Source organism: Sinocyclocheilus anshuiensis, unplaced genomic scaffold (assembly GCF_001515605.1).
Source record: "Sinocyclocheilus anshuiensis isolate Anshui unplaced genomic scaffold, SAMN03320099.WGS_v1.1 scaffold958, whole genome shotgun sequence".
In the NCBI taxonomy this organism is placed as follows: domain Eukaryota; kingdom Metazoa; phylum Chordata; class Actinopteri; order Cypriniformes; family Cyprinidae; genus Sinocyclocheilus; species Sinocyclocheilus anshuiensis.
The window spans coordinates 686,347-712,824 of record NW_015539929.1 but is presented as its reverse complement, the minus strand read 5'-3'; the positions used below and the strand labels follow the sequence as shown (position 1 = coordinate 712,824).

The 26,478-nt window shown below is 36.4% G+C and overlaps 1 protein-coding gene across 1 annotated transcript in view; it reads left to right on the top strand.

Moving 5' to 3' along the window:
• Nucleotides 1-26,478, top strand: part of ptprfa (protein tyrosine phosphatase receptor type Fa) — a 210,893-nt gene that overhangs the window by 93,434 nt on the left and 90,981 nt on the right. The window contains exons 5-7 of the mRNA XM_016483884.1: nt 17,706-17,894; nt 22,879-22,896; nt 25,986-26,096. Coding sequence (XP_016339370.1) covers nt 17,706-17,894; nt 22,879-22,896; nt 25,986-26,096 — 318 coding nt within the window. The remainder of the gene's footprint in view (nt 1-17,705; nt 17,895-22,878; nt 22,897-25,985; nt 26,097-26,478) is intronic.

Genomic DNA, 26,478 nt, shown 5'->3' with positions numbered 1-26,478 from the left:
GTATAGTTCCTAGCCATATCGGCCTAGAAAATCGCAACTTTTCATTTTCCGTCGGGTCTTAGTACACGATGTAACTACAGAAGAGTCAAGTTTTAAATAGGAAAAATATAGAAACTCTTTGGTCATTTTTGAGCGAGATGCTAACGGTCTAATCAGATTCAATGATCTATGCTAAGCTAAGCTAAAAGTGCTACCGCCAGACCCGGAGATCGGCTGAATGGATTCGAAAACGGTAAAACTCAACTGTTTAACTCTAGGGGAGTTGGAAAATGAGCCTATTTTCAAAAATAGTGGAGTGTTTAATTTCTCTCAGGATGTGTGAGGTATGACCTCATACCACAGACCGTGGCTCAGCTGTCTTACGCTCAAAGCGCTGGTGTCACTAAACGCTGAAAGAAATCCTTCAAAATCCTCCAGACTGCTTTTCACAGTAGAAGTAGTGCTTTCCTACAAACATGTACAATCACATGTATGTTTAGACCCTCAGGCCAGAGCGTTGCAGACAGTACAGTTGAATCTCACGGAAACATGGTCATGTTAAATCCCACAATCAAAATAACAAAGTACTTTTTTTTTGGACAATTAACCGTTTTTGTAGCATATCTACACCCAAATTTTTAATGCACACAAATGTTTATTTTATTTTACTTTCTTTTTTTCATTTCATGTTACTTATATACTGTGTCTTAATTTTTTTTTATTACTATTAAATATGCGTAGAGGCTGTGCAACAAATACTGACACTTAACTAAAAATTCTTCATAATTTAAATAAATTAAAAACGTTTTTTTTTTGCAATATAGTCTTTATTAAATGTTAAATGTGACCCAGACGTGTTCTCGGCAGCTTTTGTAAGATTCCTGACCCATAATGTGTCATTTTGAACTCTGCTCTGCGTTCTGCTCTGATTATTTTCTCTGTAGATGTAAATGTAAATGTGTATGCTGAAGGTGAAAGGCTGGTTCAGGGTTATTTACAAATCCTGCGTGTCTTGCTCTTAGTCTTTGCTATCTTTTATTCGAGGTCATTCTGCATGGCTGGACGGTATTGTTATGATCATACTTTGCTGAAGCCCTTGTTTCAGTCCTTTGAGCAAATAAGAAAGTAGAAATGGAAGTTCAAAGACACCGAGATATGAAAGGAGTACAAGGCTTAGAGGGGCATTGGTTCATTTCTGTGCTAGCTTAGCGACACAGCAGTGTGTGAAGTAACCACAACAGGACTAGTAATTTGCGCTGCTGGGGTGGAATCGGTCTGGCAGAGAAGCACTTTATTTAGGAGGCAGTTAGCCATGTATTCGTTCAATTGTTAAACGGTATAACTGAGATGGAATAGCCTAGAAATGGACCATGTCCTGGCCACTCGACCAGTAAACTAACTACCTCATTGCCTGCAGTGAAATATAAACAGTCTAATATGTTAAATGAATTGCAGTAGTAAAACAAATAACACCTGCATTCAGAACGACTTGTTTTCGAGTCATTGTCTCTGTATCTAAAGAAGTTCACTGCATTGGTACACATATCATTCATGCCTTGTGCATGTTTGATTATTCAGTCTTTTGCCTGTAGTTTACACATTTAAATCCCCCAAATCAGCACAGAAAATGTGACTCGAAGTACCTGTTTAGTTTTGCAATGAGAATATTCAGGATTTCTTAGTGTGAGAAACCCACATGCCTTTAAAAATGTGTTAATGACTGTTATATGAGATGCCATTTAAACCGTTGCGCATGTAGTGTCTTAATTTCTGCATGCCAGAAAAGAACGTCAGTTTTAGAGGCGCCGGTGTGGTGCCATGGTGGAGTCCTAACCTCTGACCTGACCGTCCACCTGTCTGTGTGTTCTGTTCAGTAGATTCATTCAGAGAAATCCGAAGCTCCAAAGTTGATTACATGTTCATTTCAACAGCAGAAGCACATCCAAGATTGATTGTTTCATTTACTTACTGTCAGGAACGAGTCCACAGTTATAAATGTCAAAAAAATAGTTTTATTTTATGTGTTGATCAAGTCGTCAGAAACAGTCACTAAACTGAGTGATGTGTAGAATTGTATCAGTGACGGATGTTTACATTATCAATGACCAAGATTTAGCTTGTAAATAAAGTAAATGTAAAGGTCAGTTGGGATGTTATTGCTGAATAAATATAAATAATTTATTGCTGTTTTATAGTGGGTAATAAATATTTTCACACTTTTTTATCAAGACTGTTGCAACCACTGCTGGTCCACTGTCTTTACTTTCAAGAAAGAAAACCCCAGAATTGTACATTCAGGTCCTTGATAACTGTTAGTTGTCACTGTATTTGATTACCTGGTTACTGTAGGAAGATCCTGTTACTGCAGCGACTGTAAAAACACATCGAGGCTTTCAAACATACATTACATATAGGACTTTATTATCAAAGGACTCTATAGGAGTCCTTTGAAATTCCACAGGCTTTTTCAGTGACTTGTGTATTAGTGGTGTCTTCTGCTAATTTACAATGTAGAGAGGGTGTAAACCAGAGATGGCCTCGAGCACATGGAGATCATCGCAGAACAAGTGTACCTGGTAACATAGCGTGTTATATAAGAAGCAAAGGAGAAGCATGCAGCTAAGCATGCTGGGTAGTTAACGTTGCACGTCGTCACTAAAGCTCATCATTAGACAGTGTGTTGCCGTCAGCCCTGAGGCTTTCTCTCTCATTGCTCGATCTTTTCTGTTCTTCTGCACACTGTTCAAGGATGCATACCTGCAGACGTGCTTCGTCTCGCTCTGTTATTAAACCGTTGCATAAAAATAACATCATGGCAAAATATGTTTTTGCAGCTAACGTTCTCCAACAGCTTTTGAAAGAATCTGTGTTTTGCACTGCAGACGTTAAGCTGCATTAAGAGCATTGTGATTATATTTCTTTCCTGATTCTAATGGACATGGCATTTTTTTCAAGGTGTATATTGGCTGATATGTCAGAAGATTTGTGTGGTTATATAACCTGTTTAATGGGTGTGTGTGGTTTTGTCCTGTCTCAAGGCGTGCCACAGGAGAGCCGATGTGTTTGGAGTTTCAGACACATTTGTATGCTGCAGCTATTAGCCAAGAGAAACTGCAGTTTATCTTACAGCTAACAGGCCATGTACACACACACACACACACAAACACACACACAGCTCCGCAGGGATGCCGGGGCCTGATAAAGAAGTAATTAAAGCTGCTGGATTTCTTATTTCAATAATAACAACTTATTTACCAGATATTTTTTTCCCTTTTCCCTACATACCGCTGACATTGAAAAGTATTTGTTCATTTATTATTGTAGTTTGTTTATCGATGTCCTAATTTGTGTCAAGGAAATTTTGCATCTTGTTCTGAATTTCCCCAGACAGACTAAGAAAGTTCTGGAGACGGTATCAATGCTTTCCTTTCAGGTCAGCCAAACGTTCCAATCCAAACCAAACCAATTACATCGCATGCACTGTAAAAAGAACAAACAAAATGCTGGACACATAATGCTAATTGATATCATTAGCCTTTTACTCGACTATGTTATCAAACAGCTAATAACATGTTGCTAATGTTGCACAAACCACATTCCCATTCAGCATCTCAGACAGCTCTTCCAAAGATCAACGTCCTTAGGTAGAAACACTTTGCTAATGATATGAACAGCTCCACCCTGCAAGTTGGTAAATGTTTGTGACAGTAGGAAACGAACTGTTTCAAACCGCATTACAGCAAACTGCAGTTTAAAGGAGAAAATGCTCAGCAATGATGTTGACTGTTAAATTTGCATATGGTTTGTCTTTAAACATATTAAAATACCAGATAGACATATTTATTCTTTATTTTCACCACTTAGCTTCACATTTTATATTGACTAAACGTGAAATTCTAAAGCGTCACATATTTTTTTTATAGTGTGGACAAAACATGAATATGTAATTAAGACTCTCCTCAGCAGATGAGGGTAATTTTGCTCATCTGTCAGCCACTGTGGCAGTTGACTTTGTAAAGCATATCAGATTGACATTTGACAAGAAATGCTGTTGCTTAGTTGCAAAGACATGCGTTCGAAGAAACACATTTGATTATTTCTTGATGAACAGATGAAACAAAGCTGTCAGTGTTCCTGATGTCTGATTGGCTGTTTGTTCAGATGTTCAGTGGTGCTCTGCCTCTCATTCATGCTGCTTTTCTTATAACATGCAGTTTCATCGCAATACTCTTTATACCTGAGTCTACCAACGTGTGCAAGTGTGATTGTGAACGGCTTTGTGGTTGAGGAATTTGTTGTTGTAGTTCAGACTCACAGCTGATAATCTGAAACATGGGCATATCTGTTCAAATGATGTTCAAATTATATTGTTCAATGATTGCTCATTCATTGCTCAAGAGACTTATGTCTACCATTATTGGGCATCAAAAAGACCCTAATTAGTGAACCAAAAGATCCAAGTTCACTTCTAAATGAGGTGGCAGTTCTTCTTCTTCTTCTTCTTCTTCTTCTTCTTTCATATATACTCAGTTAATTTTATATATTTAAATTGATTTTAATTTCATATGGCTTCCTCAGCCTCAGCAGTCTATCTCAGAGTCCATCATATGCCGGATGTAATGTTGGATAGTAAAGAAATATGTCACTTATGAGCAGGGATACTTTTCATTTTATAAAATGTAAGGTAACACTTTAATATAGGGACCAATTCTCACTATTAAATAGTTGCTTATTAGCATGCCTATTATTAACATATTCTGCATGACCATATTCTACATCCCTAATCCTACCCAATATCTAAACCTAACAACTACCTTACTAACTATTAGGAGTTTATTGAGGCGAAAGTCATAGTTAATGGTTTGTTAATAGCGAGAATTAGACCTTAAAATAAGGTGTGACCAAATGTATATAGTAAATAGTATTGAGTAGTCAACATGAATTTTTGTTTTGTTTTTAAACATACAAAAGGTTTTAGCTGTTCACTTTAATGTACATCACTTTTTTGTACAAATATTCTATGTAGTTTCTCAAATAATATATCTTAAAAGATGGCATGCATAATAATTATACAGAAATAATATAAATTGTTGTTTAAAAGGGTTTTTAGATGAAATATAGCATACCAAATTGCAGGACGGTGATGAAGTTTTGTACACTTTGTACAGTGACTCGAGACTCTTTTTTTGTCATGATAACTATTAAATAAGTGGGAAACTATGATTTAACAGCATGAACAGTGGTACAAAAGCTGTCACTGGAGGGATAACCTGTTATAAATGTGCTAATATGTACCATTAATGTATTATTATATATTATGTAGTTTTAGGGGTAAATAAGGTACAGGTGTACATTTTGAAAAGATGCCACCCCAAGGACAGCTTTTATACCTTTTTTTTCTGAGGGTGTACTGTATACACTCATTATGATTTTTTTCTTTTGTGTGTGTGTGTGTGTGTGTGTGTGTGTCTGTCTGTGATTTTAAGAATTATTTAATTTGAATGTTTACTTAATATTCTTTGCTACAAAAAGAGGCTGATAATCTCCTGAGGTTGATAATCAACATTTTCTGAAGGTTAAGCACCTCTTGTCATTGACCCTTTATTAAAAAAAGGTTCCCTATTTTGTAGATGTGCCCAATGATGAACACACAATGTGTAATAAAATCATACAGATATGGACAGACAAACGCTGTCTCTGTTCCTCCAGTGCTGAGACTCAGATTCCCAGAGTCACAAACAGCACCAACCACCAGCCTCAGATAGAGTCTGCTGACTTCTGCAAAGCTCTTGGGAAATGCTTCAAAGAGCCAGCTTCAAACAGCAGCTATTAAAGGCTTATTAGTTACTGAGATACCGTGTGTGTGTGTGTGTGTGTGTGTGTGTGTGTGTGTGTGTGAGCGTGTTTGCGTGTGTGTTTATGTGTGAGACAGATAGTTGAGGGGAAGGAATTAACAATGCAAATAAATTCTGCTAACTAATTATCCTTGATGAAATGGAAAGAAGGTCATCGCGGCGATGATGGCAGGATTGACAGAAGCAATTTTTGGGGTGAGCAGAGCAGGACGAGGCCACGCTCTCTGACATCACTCTCTCCAGACGCCTGTATCACTGTCACTGGCACTTTATGATGTGCTGTTAGAAGGAGACTTCTGGAGAGCTTCTGCTCCGCTCAATGTGAAACATGTTTCCTTCAGGTCCTCCTGAGGGGGTTGTACACCCTTATCTTTAATAGTGGTGAACAGTTAGAATCTCATCTCCATATGAACATATGCACAGTAATGATGATTCACAGACAAACTATTTATTTTAACATTTTTCTGAGTCTTAAATTTGTTTTTATTTTTGTTTTTTTCAGTGACAAAAAATGAATCACTGATTTGAGTCATCACTGAAATATTGTCCCTGCACCACATTTAACAATAATGGTTTGTCACCATGTTTTGAAGTTATGTACACTGAAACAAATGTACTTTGAAACAATTTTCATGTTTATTATAATAAAAATTGTATCCATTAAGGGAAAGCATATTGTAATTTTAAAACAAATATTTTGTTTGCCCCAGTTTGTTTGAAATTGCACTGATGTTCCTTAAAGGAGTTATACGTAGCCTATGAATTTTTTTTCGTATTGATCGCTTCTTATTTCTGATGTGTGACCAGCTTGTAATGAAACTTATAAAGCAAGAACTTCCCCTGTTTCCTGTTGTCTATGAAAGCATGAAGTTGGATTTTTATGTAAAGAATTTAGGATGTTTTTGCCGGGAAAGACAAAAGAATGTGATGTTTATGCACGCTCCGGTGAGCCTCTCTTTTTCCACTCTATGACACATGAAATAGATGCTTATAATGCCAAGTGTCAAGCAAAGTAAAGGGATTATTTAAAAAAAAAATTGAAACAATTTTCACTCAGAAATTGCTAGTCGATTTCAATCTGTTAATCTCCTAGTCAAATCAATCTTTTAATTTGTGTTTTGAACCAGTTCATTAAACGCATTGATTCACTAAAATTAATCAAATATCCCAAAGTATTTTAGTATCATTAATTATAGTTGTTGTTAATATTTTGAAAAAGGTTTCTTTTTGTTTTCCGTTTTCAATTCATTCAAAGTAAATTTTGTTGTGTCGTTAAAGTTAATTTTGTTGTGTGTTTTATATATGTCTATGTAGTTTTTATTACATTTAAGTTTTTAGTATTACTTTATTTGGTTCTAGTTATTTTTAAACCTAAACTACTAAAAGAACATTAGAAATGTTGCCTGGGCAAGTAGCTAAAATAAAATGATATATTTTATTTTAATATTTTATTATTTAATTTCAGTTAATGTTTTTTTTTTTTACTTCAAGTAATGAACTTTTTTTTTGTTTTGTTTTAATTAAACCCTGCCACATTTTTGAATCTTTTCTTTTTGGTTTACTGGTTCAGAATGTGCTTTTAGAAAACCAGTCATGTGACGTAGATGATCTGACAGTGATTCGTATGATGTGTTCGTTCAAATGAACCAGTTCACAAGAGTCAATTGCTCATGAATCACTGATGATGCTGTATGTCTATATGTGCATGCAAGATGTGTTGTCTATTTATTCTCTTAATATTTCATAGAATATTTTTATATAATCACATTAGATTTTGAATGCAAAAAAAAAAAAAATCTGTTGTGCTATAGATGTAGTGTATGAAACAGGTTCCTAGAGTCCACGCAGTGGTAGTTGATTACAGACAGGTGAGAGACCTTGCTCCATTTAATATATCCAAGCTCTGTCCTTCTCCTGAATCCCTGCTTACCCCCCTCACCTCTGTTTCCTCTCCTCTCCTCCGCTCATCCCCATGCAATCTGTTTTTTATCTGCCAGGAGGAAGATTTTATTAAAAGCATTCAATTTCCCCAAGGGGGATCATGACTGCTCCTTGATTAAAGAGGAGATGAGAGGCTGCGTGAGGAAATGTCAGCTGAACGAGGGGCGGAGAGAGGTGTGTTCTGTTTGTTTTGGTCGGTCTCTTCCTCCCAGGTGGAGAGAAGTTCATGTAGTGTTAATTAAAACAGCAGTAGCTGGAGGATGTGATCTCGTCCTGGGTCTGGTCCGGTGGGGATGGGGTCCTTGATGAGGCGTGCATGTCCTACCCGAGAAACTCTGCTTAGATGATAGCAGTATTATTTAACAAGGGGCAGGAGGTTTCTCCTCCCTGAAGAAATGAAATCTCCACCGTTTAATATTGCTCCTGTTCGGGGTCCAGCTGTTAAACTCTAAAAGAGCTTTGCACGGTGGTCTAAAGACTCACAATGCAGATTTCACTTGGATAATGTGTAGATGTGCTTTGCAAGTTTATATAACGAAAATGCAGTCATGAAAGGCTGCATTTTTTGCTGTGCAGTAATTTCTTACATCTGTTTAATGTCAATGCATTCATTTATTTTATTTCCCTTGTCTTTATATTATTTATATAAAGTTATATCATCAAAACATCACAGCATCATAGATGTGATAATTGGCCTGTTTCTCAGTTAAAATGCATTTGTCAACAAATCAACACATTGCGTGTATTTATTGTCTTTGTGTTGGTGATTTAAGAAATACTCCACTTATGTTTTACTACATTCATTTTTGAATATTAATTTCCCCCTTCATTGGCATCATTTCTAGTAGGGATGCTCCGATCCGCCTTTTTTGCCTCCGATACCGATTCCGTTCTTAAAAGCTGAAGAATTCCGAAGGAACTCTGTTATTTTTACAGGAAAATACAACAAAGTATATCGTTTACATGTAGCGCACCAATTCTGCATGTTATGTAAGACTCTCGCTCGCTCCTTCTCTTTGCGCGTGTGAGAGAAAGCAACGACGAGAGCGCTGCGCATCCATTCAAATGAACTGAAAAATATCACAGATCGCTTGACGGAGAGTGAAACTCTGAAGCGCAAAGTCAGTGTTCTGTGAGTGAAAATACATCTGTGCTAATCATATACTCAGCCTCCAACTCACACACTGACGAGTAAAATCTGAGAATTTATTAGCCATTGGCTAATATTAGACATCATTTAGTCGCCCAGAGTGAAGATTTAGTCGCATATGCGAGTGATTTACTCGCAATGTAGAGGGTTGACAGTCTATGAGCACGAAGCGCTTACAATGTGCGCACATTGTAAGTGCTTCGTGTTAAAAACTGCAAAGCACAAAGGGAAGAGAAATTGATGCGTAGTGTATTATATCTGTGCAACAGTTATTGAGCCTTTCTTTTAACAGTTTTAAATTTCAGTTACTGTGCACGTTAAAAACTATTTATAGTCTTTTCTACGCCCGTGTTTTGTTCTCACAGACACCCAGTAGCAAGTAACAAAACAACATTAAATTCCGGCAAAAAGATAAAGTCCTTTTTGCAAAATCATAGACATGTATTTACAAATCAAGTATAATGGGAACACAGAATGATCTTGGAGAGAGCTTTAACGAGCTGACCGCTGTAACCGAACGCGACCAGTGTTTAAAGGCTGAACGAATGACTGACAGCCACAGCGGAGAAAAGAGTTTGTGTGAACTTTAATGTAAGGACTTAAATATTCATATGTAGCTCACATTAAGCTATCGTATGGCTTCAGAAGTAACACAGAATAATTCGCACAATCGAAACAAAAAAAAATCTCGGATTTGGATCGGCTATCTCTGACCGATACCCGATCCGAGAAAAATGGCACTATCGGAGTTGATACCCGATATGAATATCGGATCGGCGCATCCCTAATTTCTAGTATAACCCATGGTCTGTACGTATGCTGGACATTGACTACATTGTCAAAACAAGCAGATCTGATTCCATCACTTGTGAAATAACAGTGTAACAGCCAGTCCTAAAGATCCATTTTATTAATTAACTAACCATAACCAATATTTACTCATATTTGGCTCTTGGGGATTGTTAATTTTGGTGCGTGTGAATAAGTCAAGGACTGTAGGATTAGCATCATGTGCACCAGCATTATTGCATGTCTGAAGCATTCACTCGCAGACACGACCTGTGAAAACTCCCAAAGCTGTAAACGATCTGCAGGATTAATCCACCTGTCAGTCCGGACCGAGAGAACATGTGCATGTATGATTGTGAACGGCTTTGTGGTTGAGGAATTTGTTGTTGTAGTTCAGACTCACAGTTGATAATCTGAAACATGGGCATATCTGTTCAAATTATGTTCAAATCATATTGTTCAGTGATTGCTCATTCATTGCTCAAGAGACTTAATGGTGTTCTCATATGTGTTTTATTTCAATTTAAAGTCAAGTCGCCTTTGTTTCTATAGCACTAGACAATAGTGCCATTATTTAGCTCAAGTCAGTTCAGTGACTTCATCTCAGTTGTTTCTCCTAAAATCCCTAAAAGAAATACAAATTAATATTTGTGATACAGAGCTACTGAGCTCAAATGAATTTGAATAGTAGCTCAAGTCATTTGGTCTTGGGAGGATTTAATGAGAATTATTTAAGCAAAGTTTAAGAAATTGTTAAAATTGTTTATACTTTTGATTTGAACAAACCTCCTATCTGTAAAAAATAAAATCAATGACATTTACGGTTTAAAAAAAAAAACAGAACTTTACCATAAAAAATAGTAGCAACATTTTGGGCTTTACAGATTTAACCACAATTTTCAGTAAACAAACCAACATACATTTCTTTAACTGAAATAATGTTCATATACCAAATTATTTTTAACATTATACTACTGTATACTGACTACCACTTTTAAAACACGGGAAGTACAGAGAAAGGCAGATGATGAATCAAAGTTTATCTCAAGTAGCTTTTGCACAAGCTGAGGTAAAACACATATAGAAGATGCATGGTGTCGTACACACAAATACAAAACACATGACACAAAAATAATTCAATAAACATTCATTTAACAACATGAGACATTGCATAAACACCTAACACATGTAACTGATAAGAAAATCTAATATGAAACATCACAATTTGAATGAAAAATCATCAAACATAAGCTGAATTCTGTGAATTTCAATTACATTTTTAAATATAAAATTAATTTCTCTAAAAGAATTCTTTAAAATTAATATAGATTAAATTTTTGAATTAAACATGACTTTCATTTCTGAAAAGTGTACAGTTAATGGTATTTTACTGTAAAATTACATCAAATGCCCCTGTAGATCTGAATGCAGTAAGGGAACTTAACCAACCGAAAACAAGTTTTACCATTTTTACCGTCTTGTACTGTTAAAATTGCAATGATTTTTGGGTGCATAGTTTGATTCTGTGCAGCGTTTATCCCAGGAATTCACAACCTAGAAACATTAGACAATATCCTCAGGGCCTAATGTCACATTGTCTCACGTCTTTTAAATTCAGCAGAGCCCGGCAGCATGAGACACTCTCACCGACACTCGCAACCCATAAAGATCCTTCTGTCTTCCCCTGAGCAAATCCTTCCCTCTGTCTGTCTGCGTTACAGGTTCATTCGCCTCCAGAAATGTCTGAGAATCCAGCAGGTACACTGAGCCAAAGAGCTCGTCACAGTAACTGTCGGAGAACAAAAAGTCCCAGTGTGGAGGTGTCCCGTCCCGGCACACACACTCCAGAGCTGGGTGGACAGGTCATTGTGACACATGTCCGACTGAATGGGCCACTTCATTATGCTTCAGTCAACACACCTGACCCGCACTGCAAAGGCATTCTGGGTAGTGCGACAGATTTCTGTCTGCATTTTATACAGTCTAAGTCTGGGTGGTTTGACACTATTTAAGGTGCAAGGGAATCTGCTACATACTATAGTTCAAAAGTTTGGGGTTGGTGGGAATTTTTTATGATTTTGAAAGACATTTCTTGTGCTTTTCAAAGCTGAATTTATTTGATTAAGATACTGGTAAAAATGTGAAATATTATTGCAATTAAAATAACTGTTTCCTATTTAAATATATTTGTAAATGTAATTTATTCCTGTGATCAAAGCTGAATTTTCAGCATCATTACTCCAGTCTTCAGTGTCACATGATCCTTCAGAAATCATTCTAATATGCTGATTTGCTGCTCAAGAAACGGGTTTGATTAATATCAATGTTGAAAACAGTGGTGTGATCAATTTTTTCAGGATTCTTTGATGAATAGAAAGTTTGAAAAAATAGCATTTATTTGAGAATAGAAATCATGTGTAACATTTTAAATGTATTTACTGTCACTTTTTATCATATGCATCCTTGCTGAATAAAGGATTCTTAAAAAAAAAAAATATATATATATATATATATATATATATACAGTATATATAATATTTTGGGTAGACAATTTAATGATGTTATTCAAATTACAATACAATTTAAAATAAAATATATTTTATAATTTAACATTTTTATTTAGTAAAAACGTTTTATGATAAAATTGTAGGCATGTTATGTAATACATAAAATATTTTTTGACTTTGCAGCAAAAATAACTGCGATATGATATGATTTGATCACACCACCCATTTCTAATAGAGACTAAAATATGATGGAGACTGTCAATCTGTCTAAACAACAAGGTGGCTGAATCCTCAGTTGTCAGTTTAGCTCTTAAGAAAGAGACTAACATGGAGTGCAGCCATGTGTTTGCACTTGGCAACGGCGATATGTACTGACACACTGCTCATCGTCTGTTTTACAGAGCGTAATATGTTCAGTCTGGCTGTTTTTGATAATCTCCCTGAGGTGATGAAGTTATCAGGTAAGACAGGGATGGAAACAGACAGGGAGAATGTTGTCTTTCATTTGATTTCCTCCAGTGGGTGAAGACGGGTCACCCCTGTTCTCTCTGATGTGTTTTCCTGGGAGTTGCCGTGGCAATGAGCTTCCACGAGCGGGCGACGGTTTGCGAGCGAGACGGTGAGGCATGTCTGGACGGCATCGTCTTCGCGGATAATTCTCTCTGACTGACAGCATGTCAGTTCCATGCGATTCCAGCGTTCAGGGATTACTGGGAGGAGGGAGTAATCTGCAATTTCACAAATTCCAGCGAATAATCGCAGCAGCGTTTGGGTCACGTAATGCGGCATAATATTTCCCCCTGACAAATTTGTCAGAGGTGAGCCAGTCTAAATTCTGTTTCCAGCTCCTTGCATGCTTTAATTAAATATCTGAGTGTTAAATGACTGTGGGAAAATGACTGCTGGTGTCATCGCTGTGAGCCGGTCAAAAATGCGCGGCGTTGTCGACATGGCTATTCGTGTCACCCTGTTATTGGAGAATTAATAAGGGTGATTGAGTTTCAAGGGCTTTCCGTTATCATTCTTCCTTTCTAGCTCACAAACGGAGGTATGACATGTTTTCTTCAGCCGTCAGATTCAACAAAGGCCTTGAAACAAGTGTTCGGGTTGGATACGAAAAGTCTCCTGAGAGTGTGAGCGTTTAGCGACCTTTCCGTGTGGAGTTTATGCCACTAAATAAACTCAAACTGACGTGTGAAACCCAGATTCAAAGCCCGGCTTCTGTTCAGTTCTTCAATGCGCTTAGTTTTTAAAGCACGTTGGACGATGTTGTTGGCAACGTCTGTGCATTTGCATTGCTGCGGGGCATGAAACGTCTTTAGTTTTTAGTGTTGCTTGCTAAGGCAGGCAAAAAAACCCCACAGATTGACACTGAAGGAGAGACCTGAGCCTTATCTAGGGGACCAGGATATCAGAGACTCGGGGCGTTGAATTGGGGCATTAAGCATCCACCCACAACACCCTAGCAACCTCATAACACTGAACTAAACAACACTGAGGACACCTGAGTGAGGACCTAGCAACCACCCAGAATGCCCTGGCATTGTAGCATTGGGTTTTGCATAAACAAACACCACTCACATTTTCTTAAAATACTGTAAAACAAAAATGCTTTTATTTGTTCTCATTTTAGTTAGAAGAAATGTTAATAATCGAGTCAAATCAGTCATGCCTTGCAATAAATTATATAGCGTTAATGAAGTTACATTGTAAAAAAAAAAGTAAATGTTTTTTTTTTTAATAAGCTTGTTGATGTTGCTTAAAATAGTTCTTTATGATATTTATGATCATTTGTTTGAGGGAGAATTTGATCAGAAATGTTGCATTCATATTGAGATCTCAGAATTTTGGTTACCAATGTTATTTTAGTATTTTTTTCTATACTATAATAGTTTTTACTTATATTTTGATATTAATATTTATCTTTTATCTGATATCTGATATATTTTCAGTTCTAATTTTAAAATTGATTAAAGTTTTAGTTTAAGTTAGTCATTTTATTATATGCTTTGTCATTTTTATTATTTTTTATTTAGCTTTTTATTTGTATGTTTTATTAAATTTGTATGTTAATATTTATTTAGCTTTTTATTTTAGTATGTTTAGTCATTTTAGTACTTCAACTTATTTTAACATTTCTAAAATAACATATAATGCTAATATGTATTTATGTATGTATGTATTTATTTTTTTATTTAAATGTTTAGGTTTCTCATCTAATCTAATATGTATATTTTATTTTATTTCAGTTTTATTTCAATTAATAAAAAATTATAATTTTAATAAACAATATAAGCACTTTTAGTGTTCAGCATTAAAAGCAGAAGACTATTCAATAGTCTTTATTTGCTTCATTTAGTCTCATTGCTGCCAAGGAGAAACAGTTGCGATGTTAGAGATCTCATTTGTGATTTTTTTCTGAACCACTACACCAGCATGATACAATAGTACACAATAGTATCTGTCTCAAACCCTCCTTCCCCTTTGGCGGTGACCTGGAATGGACGATTCCTTCAGAACATGAAGGTGTGTGTATCTTACTGCAGCCGGTGTTGGTTTATTCCCACTGGGGTCTATTACCAGACCTGCGTGTCACAAAGGCCTGCGGCGCATAATTGTGACCCTGCTGTGACCCTAGTCCTTGTACCTAGTACTTCGTACAGTGCACCTTCCCAACAGAAAACAAACAGCAACAAAGGCAGCTCCTCCAGCAGGACGAGATGTTCCTCTGGTGCACGTTCTCACACATCGAGTGACAGACCGCGGGCCCTCCAGGGAGTCCCCCTCGCCTCATTTGGGCATATTCTCTGGTTGCAGGGCTCATGCTAAGCTCTTTATGAAGGCTTTCGCAAATTCTCCTTCTATTGTCTCCCAGAGAAACTCTTCAGCTGTAGTGTAGCATAAAAGAACCTTCCTGTGAGAAAACGAAACTTTAGTGCTTCAGTGACATCGTAATTTAACCACAGAGGAGTCCGGTTTCATCATTGTGTTTGCGGTGGAAAACCCATAAACAGTGTTTAACTGTTTCACTGCCAGAATGGAATGTGAGATCTTTGGCTGCATGATTTGGGGAAAATGTGTTTGACTGATTGATTAAATTATTGAATTGTTTATTTATTTATGATTGGGATTTGAACCACCATTTGTTAGTTTATTTATTTATCAGTCATAATTTGGATTTGTTTATTTATTTATGTCTTTCTTTCTTTCTTTCTTTCTTTCAAATCATGATTGAAAAAAACACTAAAACTAAAAATGTAATTTTCATCCTTAAAACACTGGATATTTTAAATGTTTTAAACCTATTATAATATAATATTATTATTATTTTAATATAATATTATATATTATGTAAATATATAATATATATATAAGCAATATAATATAATATTATATTGTATAATATAATACATTTTAATTAGATTCATGCTTAGAACTAGAAACATTATGGTAAGAAGGATAAAAAAAACAAGATATTGAACAATTTTGCATATCAAATTAAAATATCTTTTGTAAGGATACAAAATAAGGATAAGGATAAGGATTTGTTCTGCTGTCAGTAGAAAGAGTTTCACTCTTTATTAGTTTTCACACTTGATACAAAAGTGAATCAAATGAAAAAGAACCCAGATCTTCTTCAATTTGTGTTGCATACAGTGGGAAAGTAATTCAAACTCAGGACAGCTCCCAGGATCGAGTTTATGTGGAGCATTATTAATCTGATTTCACATTAGTTTTAATAACCGCACTATGCCATATCAGAGTTTCGATGTTATCTCTAATAATTGTGCAGCCCTTGTGTGTTGGTAAAGCTCAATTAGTGTACGCACAGAGAACAGTTAGAGCATTTATTCCCGTATGTTTCCTGTCTGCACCTGCTGTTCTTAATGATGTCGATTTGCATAAAGTTGTTTTATCCTCCATTATCTGCTAGCAGTGAGAGTGTGGTGACCGCTGGACGCTGTTGGCTTTCTCTCTGATTGTGCTCATCTACTCCTCATTTCCCATTTCAAACATGCATGGAAACACTCACAACACATTATGTACAGTTCTGCGCTGTTCCCTTCACTTACCTCTCAACCACATATCAGAGAAACAGAGCTCTTTACCTCATAGACCAAGTTTACATCTTTTAATGACATCCATCTCGAGTAATTGAAATCACAAGTGCTGAAAGCAAGTGTAAATGGAGTCTTAAAGACACATTGTGATCTGATCGAAATGCTGTTCTTTTTTAACTTTTTACTTTCTGTTCACCAAAGAATCCTGAAAAATAAATGTATCACATTTCCCTAAAAATATTAAGCAGCACAGCTGTTTTCAACATTGATAATAATCAGAAATGTTTCTTGAGCAGCAAATCAGCATATTAGAATGATTTCTGAAAGATCATGTGACACTGAAGACTGGAGTAATGATGCTGAAAATTCAGCTTTCATCACAGGAATAAATTACACTTTACATACAATACATTCAAATAGAAAACAGTTAATTTAAATTGTAATAATATTTCACAGTATTTCTGTTTATTGTATTTTTGATTAAATCAATGCAGCCCTAATGAGCATAAGAGACTTCTTTTAAAAACATTAAACATCTTACTGACCCCAAATCTTTGAGTGGTAGACAAAAGACACCCAAAAATGAATATAACTCACATGTTGTCCAAACCTTATTTATTTGTGGAACACTAAAGAAGATATTTTTAAAAAACATTGGGGTCCAAACAACAATGAGCCCTATTGAACGTCATAGAAGAGGTTTGTAAAGGTAACATTTTTGGGTGAACAATCCCTTTAAATTAATATTTTTCATATGACTGACAGCATTTTGTCCCTATTTTACCCAGCACTGGGTTGTATTTAACCCAGCATTTTTTAGAGTGTAAGTGATGTACATAGTTATGCAAACAGCGACCCTGAAAATGCATGAAATGCATTTGCGATGCATGCTAATACCAGGTGTAAATGGGGCCAGAGAGAGCAAGAGCTTTCCCTCTATAGTGCAAAAGAGGCATGTGAACACAACATGTAATTCTACCTTTGCATTTCAGCAGCATTTGGTACCTAATTTAGGAATGCCAATATTAGACTTCCTGTAGTGAAATTGTGTGTCAGACGGAGCCAGCCGTTCTGTGAGGTGTCACTACAGCCGGAAGGGAAATCACCCCTCTCACCCTCACATATCCATGACCAGAAACACCACGGGCAGATTAGTCACGCCTTGGCCCACCCGTATTTACATTAGCAGTGGATTTCACACCGTGATCTCTACTAAACCTCTGTGTCTTACGGTCATGCATTTCAGCTGCTACAGTCCGATCGCCCCGGGTGGTCCTGTGGACGAACATTTGTAAGAGCTGTCTGTGCTTTAGAAAAATGAGCCGTGGTGCTTTTTTCTGACCAAAAAAGCACAGCTTATCGTGCATTTCAATCGTGTGCTGACGCCTCTCTCTTTGTGGTTTTGTGTGTGTGTGTTTTCCAGAGGACCAGATCCCTCACGGCTTCCCCACTATAGACATGGGCCCACAGCTGAAGGTGGTGGAGAGAACACGCACTGCTACCATGCTCTGTGCCGCCAGTGGGAACCCTGACCCGGAGATCACCTGGTTCAAAGACTTCCTGCCTGTCGACATTAACAGCAGCGATGGACGAATCAAACAGCTCCGTTCAGGTAAAAAGAACTTCGTAAACACACAAAAGGCAAACAAGCTTGAAGAATAAAGATGCTGATTGCGAACATTGAAGCCGACGGCACCTGCTGAACGTGATTTTTTTTCTAACCTCTTTTTTTAACCTCAGTGTCAAAGACAATAGAGCCCAAGATTTTTTTTCCCCATTCATTCTTTCCATAGGGATTTCAGAAAAAGGCTTGAACCAAACCAGCTCAAAGATGAATCGCATTGCAACATTTGATTCAAAGCATTTGAAAGTATTTGAACATTTAAAAAAAGGCAACGGTACAAGACTGTGCACTTATTTCATGAGGGAATGATAGGATTGAATCAGAAAGACAATATAAAACAAAATTATTGCCTGTGTACTAGCGTTCAAAAGTTCAGCGTCTGTAAGATTTTTCTTTTTTAAAGAAATTAATACTTTTATTCAGCTAGTATTCATTAAATTGATCAAAAGTGACAGTAAAGACATTTATAATGTTATAAAAGATTTCGGTAGCACAGTCCTGTTACTCATGTACATACTATGTTCTTATTTTAGTAATTACATTAAATAGGTAAAAACTAGTTACTTACCCTGAACCTACCTCTAGACCTAACCCTGCCCATGTAGTTACCTTATATTACCAGTACTTTCTTGGGTAAGTACACATACTGTAAAATAAAGTGCAAAGATTTCTATTTTGAATCAATCTGGTTCTTCTGAAAAAAATTTATTAGAGTTTTCACAAAAATATAGGGAAGCATAAATGTTTTCGACATTGATAATAATAAATAAAAGACTGGAGTAATGGCTGCTAAAAATGTAGCTTTGCATCACATTAATAAATGATATTTTGAAATACATTACTATGGGAAACAGCTATTTTAAATTGTAATAATATTACTGTTTTTACTGTATTTTTGGTCAAATAAATGCAGCCTACTTTTAATAAGTATAAAATACCACATGCTTGTTTTACAGTCACTAAATCTCTATGGAGGGAATGAATGGATTTTTCACTTCTGGAATTCTACTATTGCTGCGCATCTATACGACAAGTGACATTCCAGTTCCAAACGAGCCTCTGGTTTCATTTCATGTCTTTAAGTAAACGGAAACAAACAGGAAGACAGAGAGTTAGGACACACAAACATGATTAACATGACAGCACAGTGATTTGTTTTCATTAGAATCGTCGGCCCTTGTCAACAATCATTTCCTGCGTCAATCGTCAAACAGCTCCATATTTGTCAAATTATTCCCTGTCGGCCAATCCATCTCGCAGCTACCAGAAAATCACATAATTTATTTGTTTGGATACAGTCCATTATTTGATCCTCAGATTAGCTTTGCTCTCCAGCCATTAGTGCAAAGGCCTTTTCCCATTAACGAATGCTAATGAAACAATTTTTCAATTCGTGACCTTTACAAAACGCCTGTGAACAAATAGGAAAAGCACTCATGATTCAATACCTTCCGCTTCAAACGGAACCTTAATCTCACTGGAACATGTCATTGTGTACAAGTAATTACCACCAACCTTGCCAAAGCAGGTGCTTCTGCCCTGGACATCAATCAACAATCTGTTTACAATGCAGCCGGGTGATACGCAGACAGGGAGACCGAATCTGATAAAGAGAGCTGGGAAATGTAATCCTGCTTCTCTCAATGTAAACACTCACAAGACTCTACGTCAGGAGTCAAGCCTCCTATACACGTGAGCCAAAGGCCATTCAGATATTCAAGTGTATTGCTGTGGACCCTTTTCACATTGTGCTCCAGTAGCAAATTGAAAAATCCACAGTAGCGTTTCTATTACTTTCCAACAGAGAAATAAAATATCAAGAGATTGATTACGGTGGTCAGAAGAGAGAAAGATGTCAAATTTCCCATCACTACCTTAGCTGTATTAGAAAAACCCAGTTTTCTGTAATTTAATGGCAACGTAATATAACAGTGTTTTTTAAACAATGGAAATACAGTAAATACAGCATCACAAACTTTTCTAGATTTGCAATGTTAATAAGCTGGGCCTAAAACTAAAAGAAGAAAAAAAAAACAGGCAGAACAAGTTTTCTTTGCTTTTTAACATTAAACCATAGAGATTTTTATGGAAACCGCAGGGAAACTTCTCTTTTGAAATGCTTCTATTTTGATGACACCTGATTTATGAACCATTCTCATTACAAACTTGGGAAGATTTTTGGCACGTTGCATTTTCAAATGCATGTTATAAATGATTCAGGGCCCTATTTTAACGATCTAAGCGCAAGGTCTAAAGCACATGGCGCAGGTGCACTTAGGGCGTGTCCGAATCCACTTTTGCTAGTTTAACGACGGGAAAAACAGTCGGCGCGCCCGGTGCATGGTCTAAAAGGGTAGTCCCTATTCTCTTAATGAGTAATAGGTGTGTTTTGGGCATAACGTGCAATAAACCAATCAGAGTCTCATCTCTGATTCCCTTTAAGAGCCAGTTGCACTCGCGCCATGGCGAATTTGCTATTTACACAGCAGAATTTGCAAGCGCAAAGACAGAACGCATCTCCAGAGAGGAAACAGATCTGCTCGTGCGCGAGCAAATAGGTAGCCTAATTCTGATACATGCAATGACTGTCCATTATGACATGTATGCATTTTTATATTTATGTAGCTTACACAATAATAATCTTTTACATTGTAATCCTTTCATTTTTAATATTTGGCATGTTTGTGTGCTGCTGCGCGTCCCTGTGTGTGTAATAAGCAGAGTGTACACGCGATGTAACAAAAAAACTACTGTGCCATTGACTTTAGACCAGGTTTTAGTTGGTCAAAGGCGCAGTCTATTTCAGTTGCCTCAAAATGGCAATGCACCAACAATGCGTCTGAACACACCTCGTTTTCAGACCAGCACGCCCATGAGCGCACAAATGGGCGCAAATGCATTTGCTATTTAAACAGCGTGGCGCAGGACATGAAAATTATAACTGCGCCGGGCTGAAACTAGCAAAAAACACTTGCGTTGCGCCTGGCGCCGCATTGCGCCGGGTATATGATAGAGCCCCCAAACTTACAGTGCTTACGGAAATGTAGTTTGTGTAGAGCAGCATTTAATGCAAACCACTCCGAGACATTGAAAACCGTTACCATGAGCAGCTCACTTTGAAACACGCAGCGCATCAGATTACATATTTACATAATTATAACAGTCTTTGTGATATGATAGTTGTGCTAAACTATATTGCATTTTCAGGCATTGTTAGGATTACTTTAACAGGCAATTAACAGTGTTTGATGCTGATTTTTACATGCATTTGGTGCTTATCAAGTGTTAATTTTAGGCCCTGTTAATTACTGTGGAAATGCATAATAAGTCTGTGAAAAAGGTCCATTGTTCAAACAAAAATCTTTTTTAAATTTCTGCACTTAATTTTCTGCAACATTTGTGCTACGGACATGAATGATGCCTCAAATCAAGCAGCTTTTTAAGGTGTGCAATTACTTTTATAAGCAATCGAAACATTTTTATCTGACAGATGATAAAAAGGCGAAAATCCTATAGACATGCGTTACCGATTTTTACCCACTACACCACAGTAATCTCTCAGGCCGAGGTGATTTATGATGATTGGTGTGCCGATCTTTATGAACAGAGATGTGTCGGGCTGATTATTGATTTCTCCTCAGTAAGATAATGGATGTCCAGCTTAGCTGCTGTTTTACGTCTTAAATACAGCCAGGATTGATAGCGACTGTCTCTCGACTGCCAGCGAATGGAGAACTCTTACTACCAACTGCAAAAATTAACATATACTCAAATTTTCTCCCTCTAGCCATAGTGAAGATATAGTAAAGTCTTACTATTCTTCATTATGCTCGTGCTACACTGCAGACTCACCTTAAAGTCCTCAATCCTGTCCTGTTCTGGGCATCCTGGACTTTCTGAGGGTCCCAGTGTACGCAAGGCTCGCTGTAAACTGCTGATGGACCACAATCCACACAGTTTACAGGGGCTTCCTTATGTCTCTGACCCCCTTCCCAAATCCGCACTGTTTTCACATGGTGGAAGGTTGACTTATGATCCAGATTGACATGAATCTGCATCATAGTCAACAGACTCCATATGGACTCTTTTTGATTAAAATCTAAGGCAACTTCACATATTAACATATTGCAAAGGATCTTTAAAAAAGCACTCCTAGGCATTTACTACAGGTTTGTAAATCGTAATTATAATACGATTTTGGTCAGAAAAAAAACATATAACAACAAAATGGCAAGTATTTGAAGCTTTTTACAAAGTTAAACAAGTCTCTTTTGAAAGTAATAAGACTCAAGGGTCGTTCAATGCAATGAGATTGAACTATCACTTTGCATGAAAAGGTTTTCTTCTGTGTTGCATGAGACAGCTGTATTTATTTAGCACAGCTGTGGTCGGATCCAAAGGCCAAAGTTGTGCTGGAGGTAGAATGTGCACCACTGTAAAAATAGCAGAAGACCCTTGTGCAGAGAGAGATGAAATTATTACTGGCTCACAAGAATGAGTCATTTAAAGGCTAAAACATACTCTACACAAGTACATGAACTCAGAGACTTGAGTACAAGGGACACTATTGCAGATATTACTGTTTTCTTTTTCAGGTCCATCACTGTCATGTTTTGCTGTGCAATTTAGTTCAGATTAATTAAACTTTTAGCATGCACAGCCATTTAGCACAGTAACTCTCTTGAGTACCGGAGAACATCATGTATGCACAGCAGGACCATGCACACTTGCATAGAGTATGTTTCTGGCCTGAAGCAGCAATGTAAGCTACATAATGTGAATTAACACACAGTGAGAACAGAAGAGCCAAAAGTCTTCTGGGGAAGATTGTACAAATGCTGCTTCTTAAATAAGAAATCTTTTTCTCCTGTTCGTCTTTCTCTCCTCTTCTCTCTCTAGCTCTCTCTCTCTACTCTCTCTTTCACACTAACAGTTCTCTTTAATCTTATTTGCATTCATATTACCTCACCAGGTGGTACACCAATCAGAGGTAAGAATGCTGAAAACAGAAAATATCCAAATGCATCATCTTTCGATTCCTCTTTCACCCCGAAGTGTCCCCCTCCATCACTCTGTCCCCATCTTCTCTCTCATTCTGGAGTTTTTCTCTTTGTCTTCCTCCGCGTCTTCGATCCGGCCTCGTCTCTGTGCATGAACCTCTGCTCGTCTGTCTCACTAATGGACATCTGATTCAGTCTTACTGAAAATAATACATTACTATACCAAACAAAAGACAAAACAAAGATGCATCTGATCAATATTTTTTATGGGTTTCACAAAACCTGTCATAAACACATCCGTAATATTCCGCCCCAAAATCCGAAATGACATTTTGCATAAATTAAAATTATATAAAAAAATTCAAAATTATTATATTTATACAACTTTTATACTTATTTGATTTTAGTTACATTATACATTATTTTTAATTTATTGCATTGTGTGAATGCTTAATAGGAATAGTCACTTGTATTTTACAGGTTATATATATATATATATATATATATATATATATATATATTTCTTGCTTTTCTCAGTGATGATACTCATAAAACAGTAACGAGTATCATCATTGAGAATAGCAAAAAATTATTTTAAAAATCTGTACATTATGCATGTCTGAATACATTACAAAAATTAGAATTTGCGGTAAATCTGAAAATAATTTCTACATTAATATCTTTATAAAAAATTATACATACTGAATTGATATTCATTTACTTTTATCTATGCTATATTATAGTATATTTTATATTATTTTTATAACATGTTATTTTGAGTATCATCATTGAGAATAGCAATAGTTATTTTTTTTTAAATGCAAACGTAAAATGTCTGAATACATAACAGTAAGAATTTGGGGAATGTGCTTAAGTGTCATTTTCCGCTCAACTGACCTTTACTTACTGTCCAGATGACTGACAATCTGTCTGATCAATAACTGAGCAGAGCTGCAATGCGGCTTCGGAAATTGTGAGATACGTGGACAACATCTCATCCCCTGCAGCAGAAAAACTTAATGTCATTATGACAGTTTGTATTCAATGAACGCCTCTCGTCTCCAGGCATTTAGCTGAAGAGTCCAGAACGGCCAAACTGAGGGATAGAAAGCTCACCGCTGATATGACAGGACTGATGTAGAAGGAAAGAATTGCAAGATTTGACTGTAACTCTGAGTTGATCTCTTCAGAGGGAATGTCAGGATGAGAAAGTGAGAAGAGACTGAGAGAGGGCAGAACAGCATCCTTCAACATCAGTCTGACACTAGCGCTTCAGATGTAATAAGTGATAGAAAGAAAAGCTGGCTTTCCTGATGACTAGAGAAGAAGAGACAGTAGATCTGTTCCAAACGCTGCTTAGCTGCATTTGAAAGTACTGTATCAAAAAGCCATTGCAAACAGCAAAATTAAAAAGATACCTAATTTTGACCAAAATCTAACATCACATTAAAAAATCAATAAGGAAGGAAGATACTGCAAGAAGTTTGAAAATTGCAATTCTAAACGTAAAAATGCAATAAAATGGCACGTTTATCTTTTTTTAGCACACAGGAATAATTTTTACCATTAGTTCAACAAAATAAAGAGCGAAACACATGCATTAAGTGTGATTTATGCTTTATCTGTGTATTTTATTATTTTATTATGCCGACACAGAGGATGATGGGAAAAGTAGTTTTAAATAATTGGTAGTGTTTACTTTTAGATTTATGCTTTTTGCAGATGTTTTTATCCAAAGCAACTTGCATTGTATTTAAGCTACACGTTGATCCCAGTGTTATTTTAGAATTATATATTTAGTATCATAATTTTGAATTAGGATTTATTTTTATATTGACCGTTTTCATTATAATTTAAATGAGAAGTTTTAGCATTTTTATTTTTATTAGTTCTTTTATATGTCTATGTAGTTTTCATTAATTTTTAGTTTTAATTTGAGTTATTTTTATTACTTTAAACAAAAATGATAAATGTTGCCTTGGCAACTAACTAAATTAACATTTTTAAAGTTTAAATTAAATATAAATAAAAGTTTATATTTAATTTTACTTCAGGTAATGTTTATTTTATTTCAAGAATTGACTTTATTAATAGTTTTAGTTAAAGATAATAATCCTGGATCTTTAAATAGATGCTTTTACAGCTCACATGTGTTTGGAACAGATCTCATATGAGTGTGTTTGTGTTTATGTGTGCTGTAAGTGTTTTAAAGAGTCATTCTTCTGAGTAATCCACTCGTGGAGCGAGGTTAATGCTCAGCTTTCATGCACTCACAGTCTTTCGATTATGTTTCTATTGTTATTGCACACGTTCAAACCCATCCCATAATGCATTTCAGGAATACTTCTGAAATACACGTTGACAACATTTTTAGTTCTCTCGGTGTGCTTCCATCATCCACAGATTGCATGATGTATGTCACATCACGCAAACAAACAGCACTACCATACTAAAATGCCTAATGAGCTCATGATTTTTGTGAAAACAAAATGTATATGAACTTTTTGTGTTAATTTATGTGTTATCAACAGAAGGCCAAATCTAGGTAAGTGACATTGAAAAGATGGAGATAATGAACTGCAAAAACTTTAACATATTGCTGTCAGAAAAAAACAACCTTTTAGTTTTAGTCCACCTGGATTTGCTTTTGTTTGCAGAATTTCTTGTCAGTGGATGCATTGAGGATGTATTGACAGTAATTGAAGCGGCTGTATTATGTCTTGATAGATCCATTCTCTAAGAGCACGGCTTTGTCTCAGCTCGCAGAATAGCAGAGCTTATGTACAGTGACATTTATAGCTGGCATAGCCTGCAGGTGTTTTTACTTGCCACATTGAATAAATAACTCAGTTTGCTTTAGATTTATTTAATTATTTAGTGAAAGATGTTGCTCTTTTCTTTCAGTGTTTAGAGAGACAAGAAAGGTCATATGCCAGCCGAGTGTTAGTCAGTGTGTATGTGTTGTTTAGGCAGAAAAATAAATCTTTTCCTCAGGCCACCCTCGTTTAAAGCGACGGAGGTTGAGATTGTTTGTGAGTGTGTGAGAGAGCGTTTGTGATTGCGTGTGTTGTGTTTGCAGGGGCTCTGCAGATCGAGAACAGCGAGGAATCGGACCAGGGCAAGTATGAGTGTGTGGCAGTGAACAGCGCAGGAACACGCTACTCCGCTCCTGCCAACCTCTACGTCAGAGGTAAGATCTGCAACCAAATCCAAATCCCCATCCCGTTTCACCTCGATCTGCTTTCCATACAGGCGTTACCACAGCCAGAACAGGACCTGTCACTCAAAAGCTCACATTTCTCTTTAATCACCCTTTTGTCTTAACACAGTTCTGCAGCGGAGAACTGCTCCATTGTTTTCCAATTTTGAATAATCACGAAATGTATTCCACACAGCTTTTCACTAAATGAATATTTAATTGGTGGTTATTTTATTTTGTTTTATTTTTTTTAAAATAGTAATGCATAGTAAACAGTATTTGCCTAAACATATATTTACTTCTTTGTATCATATTTACCACACACTTCTACCACAGTAGAACATAACTTGCTAAAAATGTATACATTACTATA